Source organism: Electrophorus electricus, chromosome 21 (genome assembly GCF_041902795.1).
Source record: "Electrophorus electricus isolate QZ-2024a chromosome 21, ASM4190279v1, whole genome shotgun sequence".
NCBI classification, from domain to species: domain Eukaryota; kingdom Metazoa; phylum Chordata; class Actinopteri; order Gymnotiformes; family Gymnotidae; genus Electrophorus; species Electrophorus electricus.
Window position 1 is genome coordinate 11,407,209 of NC_137517.1, and position 10,904 is coordinate 11,418,112.

At 40.9% G+C, this 10,904-nt stretch overlaps 1 protein-coding gene across 1 annotated transcript; it reads right to left on the reverse strand.

The window, feature by feature from the left end:
• Positions 1–5,807: 5,807 nt before the first annotated feature.
• LOC145652967 (uncharacterized) lies at positions 5,808–6,961 on the reverse strand. The gene is made up of 2 exons (XM_081704823.1): positions 6,094–6,961; positions 5,808–5,973 (listed from the first exon to the last, which is right to left on the reverse strand). The coding sequence occupies exons 1-2, from the start codon at positions 6,959–6,961 to the stop codon at positions 5,948–5,950; spliced, it is 894 nt and encodes a 297-aa protein (XP_081560949.1). The 3' UTR covers positions 5,808–5,947.
• Positions 6,962–10,904: the final 3,943 nt, after the last annotated feature.

Below are 10,904 nucleotides of genomic sequence, written 5' to 3' on the forward strand. Positions count from 1 at the left end.
TAATGTAACATTCAGATGGAACTTCATGCCTATATTCCTTGAAAGCATATATGAATAAATGAGAACATTAGATCCTTTTAACTGACCCATTGACTGACTGATTAATTGACACGCAGAGATGTCAAGGCGCAGTGTACATTTACTAACAAGTGGGTACTAGCGCCACGATAACGATGCTGCAGGAACCTGTTCTAATGGATCTACTCGACCCATCTCTTACAAAGAGACGCCCTTCAGGTGTGTGTGCATACATGTGTGTACATATGTGTAAGAGTGCATGTGTATTTGGTGTACATCAGCCTCTCTTTCACTGTCTCTTCCTCTTTCTCTGTTTCTGTCTCTGTTTCTCTCCAGAGGAAGGCAGGCAACCGCGGGCTGGTCAGGTCCTCCAACACCTGAAGCCATGCTGGCAGCCTCACCCAATCACATGGCCCATACACCAGTGAGCTCATCACGGAGGATGAATTTACAGGTCAGTGCTGATGTCATATTCAACTGTTTATAACCAGTTCATGACAAGCTATAATCATTGTTTTTTCTTACACACACACACACACACACACACACACACACACACACACACACACACATTTATGGAAGTCTATATGTATTATAGGCATGTATGTACTAAATTAGAATTGCTGTAATAAACTTTTTAAGCATATTGTCAATACATCAATTCATTTACTTAATACTCATCATATACCTCATATGCACTAAATACTTAAATTCCACCTCCAACTCCCCCGGTCCAATTGAATTTGCTTCATTGTACTTCACTGAACTGTTACTAAAGCAGTGTTAAAGTGGCTTTAATGCTATACTAAAGCTATTCTAAAACTATACTATAGTTATACTAAAAAATACTAAAGCAGTAGTAAATTAGTACTGCAGTAGCATCAACATGTCCCATGTTTTCATAAAATGTTTACTTTCTGCTGCATTCTGTGTTTACTACGGACAAAGCATCATTATCACTTGTTTTAATGATATTTGTTTGTTTGTTTAGCTCATGCCTTTGCATTGCTCTACTGGTGGCTGGGAACAGCATGGCACAGCCTGACCTCTGGAATCTCTGTGCTTGATGTTTTTCTGCTCAGCAGGTAAGTTTGTGTTTGTGCATATGAATGTGTATATGTGTGTACATGGGTGTGTATGCGCATGTTTGTGTTTGTGAATACAACTCTGTACTCTGCATTGCTATGTTCTCCCTCTGTCTCTCCACAGACACACTGCATATGTGAGGAAGGCTATCTTCCTCTTCCTCCTCTTGCTGCTTTTCGGTGAGTCTGCATTTCTGAGTCACTACATATCAAATCATCTCATGTCCGAGCTCCTGTGTGGGGAAAAAAAACATTTGTACTCAACACACAAAAGACACAATGACAGAAACGCACATGTAACGATGCAGTGTAAGCTGACAGGTCTGCTGGTAGCAGTTAGGAAATGACAGCAGATATATTGGTAAGAAATGTTTTGATAACTGGCATGTTAGTGACATGTGTAGCTCACAGGGACTTTAGTGATGGGTGTGTTATTTTTTTTTTACAGGAGCACGGGACTGGTTCTCCTTAGTCACTGATTGATTCCACACACGTTCACACACCTGTCCGAGCCCCTCTGGATGTGAGTACTCTCACTGGCTGAAGAGTCAATGCAGGACTGAAACCACACACGTTTATTGGATGCCTCCTGTGTGCTAGAACATATACTGTTAATAGTGTTAATAAACCCACTGTTTCAAAATTCTTCTCTCTCTCTCTCTCTCTCTCTCTCTCTCTCTCTCTCTCTCTCTCTTTCTCTCCAGCCTGGGGCCTACCCTGTTAAGTGTTGGGCATTCCGTGGTCCCCAAACATTACTCACATTACCTTGGAACACATCCCTCATAACTTGTCATCCACTGGACACATCAACATTGCTCCCAAGGACTTCACCGTTCATTTGAGTCGTGAAAAACACACACACACACCCGCACACACACACACACACACACACACAACACCAAATTATTTAATTAATAAGTTGCCCTGTCATCTCGTGATAGAGCTGCTCCTTTTTAAGGGGATCCAGGGTGTAATGTTTTCACATTTCAAGTTCAAGTTCAAGTTCAAGTTCAAGTTCGGTTTATTCGTCACATACATAGTCATACACAGTATAACACGCAGTGAAATGGTGGAGAGTGCTCTGTCTAAACTGAGGAAGAGAAACAGGGGTGCATAGAGAAAAAATATATATATGCAGATAAATATATATATTCTATGTATGTACAAAAATATATTAACAATGTATGTACAATATATGTATATTATGATTATATACACAATGTACAATGTATATGGTTGGGTATATATGTACACAATCTACAGAATGTACAGATCCATTTTGTATAATACCATATCTACAGTTGTTGTGTAACAGGGTAATTGAGTATAAATCTAAATCTATATATACAGATGTATACAGTCATGTTACATGGTGGTGGTGGTGGTCCCCACAGTTTATCAGTTTCCCTGATTCAGGGCCCAAATGGCCTGTGGGAAGAAGCTCCTCTTCAGCCTCTCTGTCTTGCTCTTCAGGGAGCGGAAGCGCCTCCCTGACCTCAACAGAGAGAAGAGTGTATTGTTGGGATGGGTGGGGTCCTTCACAATTTTCCTAGCCTTGGTCTGGCACCGCTTGTAGTAGATGGTCTGCAGGTCAGGAAGTTCCGAGTGAGTGATGCGCTCTGCTGAACGCACTACCCTTTGGAGTGCTTGTCTGTCCTGCTTGGTGCTATTCCCAAACCAGACTGTGATGTTCCCCGTGAGGATGCTCTCGATAGTGCAGGTGTAGAAGTTCCGCAGTACCTTGGAGGGCAGTCTGAAGTCCCTTAGGCGTCTGAGGTGGTAAAGACGCTGACGAGCCTTCTTTGCCAGGGAGCTGGTATGGCGGGACCAGGACAGGTCCTGCGAGATGTGAACACCAAGGTACCTGAAACTATCTACTCTCTCCACCGTGGTCCCACCGATCCTCACAGGTTGGTAGTGCCGCTCCTGCTTCTTGCTGCAATCCACGATCAGCTCCTTTGTCTAACTGACGTTTAGGAGGAGATTATTTTCCTGGCACCAGTTTTCCAGGTGTTTAATCTCCTCCAGGTAGGCCCTCTCGTCGTTGTCCGAGATCAGACCCACGACAACGGTGTCGTCAGCAAACTTGACAATGATGTTAGAGCTGGAAGTGGCTGTGCAGTCGTAGGTGTACAGTGAGTAGAGCTTAGGACACAACCCTGAGGAGCTCCAGTGCTGAGGGTGAGGGTGGTTGAGGAGCAGTTGCCCACCCGTACTGATTGTGGTCTGTCTGTTAGGAAGTTGGAGATCCAGTCGCACAGGGATGTATGCAGTCCTAGATCTCCCAACTTAGTAGTGAGTAGGGAGGGGATGATAGTGTTGAATGCTGAACTGTAGTCGACAAATAGCATTTTAACATAATTTCCCCTCCCTTCGTCCAGGTGAGTCAGTGTAGTGTGGAGCAGATGTGCAATCGCATCGTCAGTGGAGCGGTTGTGGCGATATGCAAACTGCAGTGGGTCCATGGAGGCTGGCAATGAAGATGTGATGAAGTCTCTGACTAGCTTTTCAAAGCACTTCATCACGACTGATGTGAGGGCGACAGGGCGGTAGTCATTGAGGTCGGAGGAGGGTCAAGGTTTCTTCGGGACGGGGACGATGGTGGACCGCTTGAAGCTGGACGGGACAATACCGAGCGTCAGGGAGAGATTGAAGATGTCGGTGAATACCGGGGCTAGCTGATCTGCGCAGGCTTTGAGGACCCTCCCGCAGATACCGTCTGGTCCCATCGCCTTCCTGGTGTTCACCCTTTTAAACACCCTCCTCACGTCACTCTCCGTGATGATGAGAGGGCGCTGTTCTATGGTGGGCCCCGCGCATGTGCCATTGGCTGCGCCGATAGTGCCATTATCACTAGCGCCGTTGGCATTAGCGCTGTTAGCATTGGCGCTGTTAGCACTAGCGCTGTTAGCATTAGCGCTGTTAGCATTTGCGCTGTTAGCACTAGCGCCGTTAGCATTAGCGCTGTTAGCATTGGCGCTGTTAGCACTAGCGCCGTTAGCATTTGTGCTGCTAGCATTAACGCTGCTAGATGTAGCCTCGAAGCGAGCAAAGAATGTATTCAGCTCGTTCGCCAGAGACTCATCCGCACTCATCATTTTTATACACTCCTGCTCTTCCAGGCACTGACACATGAAAACGAGGAAGGAAAACCTCTTGGAACATTTACTTATGACCAAGATGGAGAACCCATCCAGACCTACCAACTTCCTGTAAGAAAGTTGTACAGTAACTCACCAAAATATAGAAAGATGGAAATATTTACACATCACTTTTTATTCCGATAATGTTAGCAGTGTTAATATTATTAATAATGTATTATTGGTGTTAGTGTATTGAATGTATTTATATATACTTTACTTTATATATACACTATAATCTTTTGTACTCAAGTTGATAACATTTATTGACACTTTGGCCCTTTAAAACATCTACAGTAATACATCTCCCTCTGGTGGACAAATTAATGTACCACATCTCAAATGCATCTCTAAAGAAAAAGTTCAACATTGTTTCACTGATCTTAGGCCAGTTTTGCTGTTGCTCCACTTAAGAATAATAAAAAAAAAAAAAAAAATATGGGCAAAAATGTGTACAACACTCGAAAAATAGAACATAAATGGTGCCACACTAAGCTTGTAGTCTTCCAGCTTGCATGGAAGGAGAGCCTTCCATAGAATAGCACTTATTAACACTCCAACATCTTATCTCTCAAACCTCATAGAAAATAACTAAAATAATGCTATATTTCTTTTTAGTACAATTGCACATCTACTAAGAAATATTCTGCTCTCACACGTTTCATAAGGAAATCCTACCCGAAGTAACTGAACCTTTACTAAAAATGTAGGCTTTCAGTCAGTGTTTAGGCCTAATCATAGTACAGAGACAGCACAAATTAAAGTAGTTAATAACCTGTTGTTGGCTTCTGACCAGGATTATGTCTCTTTGCTTGTATTACTTGATCTGAGTGCAGCATTTGACAATATAGATCACATCATTTTAGTACATAGACTCAAAAATGTTGGAAATCCTGGCAGTGGATCTAGAACACATACACATACACACACACACACACACACACACACACACACACACACCTTTCCGTAACACCCTTCCCCATACACAAACAACAAAACATGCCCAAAACTTCAACATCTGGAAAGAGCATCTGCCACTACATTTTCTGAACCCTTTTTATGTTTGATGTCAATATTAAACACTTGTTTAATCAGAGACCAACGCATTAAGCGTTGATTGGCATTAGCCATATTCTGCAAGAACACGAGCGGATTGTGATCAGTGTATATGGTAATGGGGCCCGGAAGACCACCAAGGTACACCTCAAAATGTTGTAACACTAGGAGGAGCGCAAGGGCCTCCTTCTCAATAGTGCTATAGGCCAGTTCAGAGAGAGAGAACTGGTGTTTGCTGAATCAGAAGAGACCAAGAGTCAGATGTGTAACTTTGTGCTTTAAGTCAAAGTAAATGTAATGTGTGTTGTATTTGTCCAGTAGAAAGAAGAACACAAGTATATGTATGTTGGAGAGGAAGCAGTTGTGAAGAAAGATAACAAACTTACACCCATTTTTACACACACTCAAGATAACTGAAACAGAAATATCACAGAAAAACATCTCTGCATACATTTAAAATTGCATTTATTTAAAGATTTTTTTATTTATTTTTTTCTCTCTCAGGAAGTAATAAGTGTCAGGAATGCTGGATGTCAGACAATCTCAGGTTGGAGAGCAAATGTGCAAACATGGCCCTGAAGGTTTCTGTTGCTTACAAAGGCTGTAAGGCAACTGACTGTGGTCATCTACAGAGCAGGTGAAGTCCATTCATTTCACATGCACAGGTGCAGGTGCTGAGACACAATAGACAAATAAAACAAATCTGACTCAATACTCAATACTCTAGTATTCGATGGTGAAATAAATGTCAAAAGAAGTCTTTTTTTTTAACCCATTGATGCCCCTATGCTCACCTGTCTGTTGTCCCAACTGGTCAAGCCCACAGTTCCTTCTCCCTGTTAACAACAGAGAGAAATAAATCTTCACGACAGCTGTTTCTTTGGCTCCAGGGGAAGTAGAGGCAGCCTGGCCATCCTGGCACTTGTCCTGCCTCTTGTTTTTATCCTCAGTCTTGCATGGCCGGGGCACACGGTTGCGACGTGGCACCAGGGAGGGGGCAGGCGGAGCTGGGCGCGCAGCTCTGCTCTCTACCTTATGTAAGGTCGCCCTCCTGATGAGCAGCGGTTTGTGGCAGCTCAGGTCATACTGGTGCTGGGAAGCTTCGACCTTGGAGGCACACTGACGGGCTGACGTTAGCCTCTCCAGGTCCTGGTAGAGGACCTCACCCACTTCTGGCCTGGTGTAAAATGTGGAGTTCACCTCACTGTGCTTGTCCTGCACCTTTCCTGGGACTTCCCTGACATGTTTGTGGGGGACATGCAGGGTCACAGCAGGCTTTGGGCTTTTTTGTTTGAGAGCAGCCAGCTTTGGGTGGAGGGCGGGTAGCCTTGAGATGGATGGAGCTGGTGGAGTGTGATCAGCCTTCACACTCACAGCACTGCTCTTGGTGTGTGGCTCTACAACCAGAGAAGGGAACCGAGATTTGCTGCATCGCTGACCTTCATCCAGGAGTCTGCCTGTTGACTTTCCACCATTTTTTACATCCGTGGCCTTCAGCAGTGCCGCTAATGTTATGCCCGTGCCAGATTTTCTCAGGTTTTGAGAGACTTGAGGTTTATATTGCTTCCTCTGGGGCACTCCAGAAATTTCTGGGAAATAGATGCTGCTTCCTCCTCTGTGCGAATTAACGAAATGAAAAGGAGAAATTTTTGGGTTGGCCATTGCCTCTGTAGGGCTTTTTTGTGGAGCTGGGATGGTCTTCACATCAGGGAAGAAGTTCTTCTTTGTACTTCCTGTTCCCCTCATGATGATCTCACTGTGGAAAACCAGAAAATATATAAAATCTTTAAATACTTTACAAATAAATATTAAATTATACCTCTATAAACTGTGTGTGTTTCGTTCGATGTCGGTCATCGTACATGTGTACACGTTCATGTTAGTGTTATTGTTCATTGTTTACTGGTTGTACTCGTTATGTGTGTTTCTGCCTGTCCCTATGTTCACGCTGCAATGGTTTGTTACATATGAGTGCAGTTACCGTTGATTACTAATCTTTTGTGTCTAATAAATGTTTTTCTGGGACGAGAGAGGTCTGTGAGTCCTGCTCCTTGCCCTGCAGCACGCGGGCCGTGACTTTTCTTAATCTATTCAATATTCTCTTAAAATGATCAGCACAAAAGTAACTATTTTAATTTGTTCACGGGCATATGCGTAAATTATGATGGGGATGCTACATGTCACTACGGTTGAAAATCAGATTGTAACATTCTTAAATGGCTATTTTTATCCCCAACACTTTTTGAAAGTAAAAATGTTAATGTTTCATCTACAAGCAATCTTTCCTTCATTTATTAATTAATTTAAGTAACACACATGTTTTAGTCATCGTGTTTCTAAGGACAGAATCTGAAAACGTTCATGATTATAATCTGAAAACTCCTAAAATTTCACACAATGTCAAAACGCAGCGCAACTGATATTTCGTGAAACGAAAATTAATTTTAATCAAAATACAAAAGTTGTATTACAAATATATCTTAAACTACATTGCTGATACTTTTCGACGCCGACAAGTATACAAATGCCATAAATGTGGACGTTCTTCCTTTTAGACCAAGCGCTGATTTAAGTGAACGCACGTGCCATCGATGATAAAAGGGATGCGAATTTAAGGGACATCAGAAACGAATCCAAAACCCAGCACTTTTCAAGAGAAATAATACGCTTTGTATATAAACACACGACGTCTCAATCTAAATAACACATGGAAATTATTTCCTTTATGCATTCTTTTCATATAGACGTTTCCCAGTTTGCCTTAAAGAGGATAGTTAGGCCTACCTTTGATATCGGAGAAATCTATAACTGACAATAATCCAATTTATCCACAGGAAAATGTGAAATAACAATTGTTGAATATCCTTGTAGTTCGTAGTTTGGTTTGTCCAGTTTGCACACTTTGTCAAAATGGTAACCATGACGCCAGTTAAGCCTTTTTATATATCTGCTTCTGTGACGTCACAAACAGCAGGTGTGACGACATAAACACGGCTGTCTCGTTTTAGCATTACTAAAATGTACTTCTGGACTGTGTATTACTGGACCTTTTGATTGATAGTTAGTGTAAGTTAAAATATCTTATTTCCTCTCAAGCGCAGACGTTGCTTCGGCAAAAAGCTCCGGTGTTCTGTCCATTAATATATTAGGCCTATCCAGCTATGCAACTGTTCATCTTATTTGTTTTTGATGCATTTTTTCAATGTATAAACCATTCACATATACACGGTAAATGTGTATAAAATTTATTGTATTTCTAATATTAATTGAATGTTTTGCCCCCTCAGTCCCTTAACAATATCACATCATTCGAGCTCTGTTCACTTTTTTATGTGGCACATTATAAGAACCCACATGTAAATCTCCCCATGCTGACAAACCTGTGAGTAACATATTTTCTTCCTCATCTCCCTGATGCTTTTTGTTTAATCTTGCTAGCTATTATTATTATTATTATTATTATTATTATTAAAATTTATATAGCACCTTTCTCAGACTCAAGGACACTTTACAAGCAGGTATCAGCTGTTATAGTCTCTCACATGCCAATGATTAGTTAACATGCTACCTTAAACTTCAACCTAGATTTTGGCGTTTTTTCTCCTCCTGTAATGGTACATTGGAAATGATTAGATTTCTTTGGCTAAAGCAATGTCTTCATTAAGGCCGATTTCATGTGAACTTGTTTCTTTCTTTTTTTTAATTAAATCTGGCAGACAACCTTAATAATCATAGCTTTTACACTTTGACCAGGTGGCTAAATTCACTAGGTTAGCTAGCTACCCTGAATCATCAAGAATTGATTCAGCAAACAATCAGGATAGATTTTCATTTCGTTTTTGATTCAAACATGTCAGGACAAAATAGCTAAGTAAAGGAAATAGCTAAGTTAGGTAGTTAACCACTCAAAGTAGCTTACTTTAGGTAGATATTGGTCAAAATGCACTCTTAACTAGTTACACCAGCTAGCAGCTGTGATTATGCTGTGATAAACAAATATTGACAATCATAGATTTTAGATTCCTCAAAACAACTATTCTATATTTTGATGACATCTTTGCATGTTCTGGGTCTTCATTTTTACATATGCAGAGCACTAGAGCAGTGAGGAACAAAGTGCATCAAAAATTCTGGTTGTGCACAAGTAACCTGCTAAGGTTTTAGGATTTGACTTTTAAGACAAACAGAAATTTTGATGCAGACAAGAGAGGCATGTCTTGTTTTTAAGAGGCAAATTCTTGCTCTTTTAGAAAGATTCTTATATATTATTGGTATTACAGCTTTTTTGATGTACAGCAATAAAAAAGACCTATTAATTAATAACCAGCTAGAATTTGCTTTAAAATGTAATTTGCTTTGAATAAGAGCACCTGCCAAATGCTGAAAAGCTTAAGATCTGTTCTTGGAATGTATCCTGGACACTGATGTAAACTATCAAAAAATGTATCGGGATATTCTGCTTTGTTCAGTATTGAAGCGTCTGCAAATTGTTTTTAACTTATTAGTTGCCAAAAAAATAAATGAACAAAAATAAAAAATGGAAAGACACACTGCATCATGTAGGAGCATCTTTAATGGGTATGTTAGTATTTATTCCAGCTCTGAACCCACATATTTAACCAAGCTTGGAAAACTGCATAAAGGAAAGCAAGGCAGAACAGACTGAAAACTGTCAAAATATGCCAACGTTCAGGCAAGCTTTCGGAAGAGAAACTGTCACATAAAGTGATATGGTGAGCCAGTGCATAATGCAAGAAAGAGTGAGGTAACTGGGATTAACAAATGTCTACAAAAATGATTGTAAAACTTCACATTTGAAGCTTTGAAAAGCTAATACGATTAAAGACAGCTCCATATAGTATGATTTTAAGAAAATGAAATATAAAGGATAGAAAAACAACAGGAAAACATTGCAATACATTGTTCTCTGGAATCCCAAATTTACAAATAAAAAAGAAGAAATCTATCAACAATAAAACCATTTGGGAAGCTGTTACATGACGTTATCAGGAGACCTATTCTCTTTTGAATAAATAAGATTAAATTAGATAGAAAAAGGATTCATTGTATACACCAAAGCTTGAATAAGTCTACACTTGTATGCAAAGAGAGAAGAAATTGAAGGTGTCCTAATAAATCCTCACTGGTTACACAGATCAGAATTGTCAGAACTGGGGCAAGAATGTTTTGGGTGCACCCCCCACACCTTTAAGTTTCCATACCACGGTCTGCTCCTTTTGTGAAGTAGAGCCTTGGAATAAGTTCACTGCGTGTGCTCCTGATATCTGCATGCACAACAGCCTCACGTGGTCTGGGCAAGGTGGGTCACACGTATGTAAGTGCGTCATACAAGGATGTCAGGACACAGCTAAGTGTGGATCCAAATGCAAGAGTTTATTTTCAGTACAGGCGGGAAGGAGTTGTGAGGTAAAATAGAAGGGTAGTCATAAACGGGAAGGGAATGGTGAAGAGGAGAGTCAAGGGCACAGTCCAAAGTCCAAACCAGAAGACAGAATCCGAGGTTGTCTAAGGTACTAAGAGTGAGGCATTGTCTAGGGGAAAAGCAACAGAATCAAGAAACGCTTGCTATACATGAAAATACAAT

Bases quoted from the DNA above. Each gene is read 5' to 3' on its own strand.
- LOC145652967 (XM_081704823.1), bottom strand. From the start codon at position 6,961: ATGGCCAACCCAAAAATTTCTCCTTTTCATTTCGTTAATTCGCACAGA. The intron at 5,974-6,093 runs GTGAGCATAGGG...ATTGTGTCTCAG, and splicing joins CCAGTTGGGACAACAGACAG to CACCTGCACCTGTGCATGTG.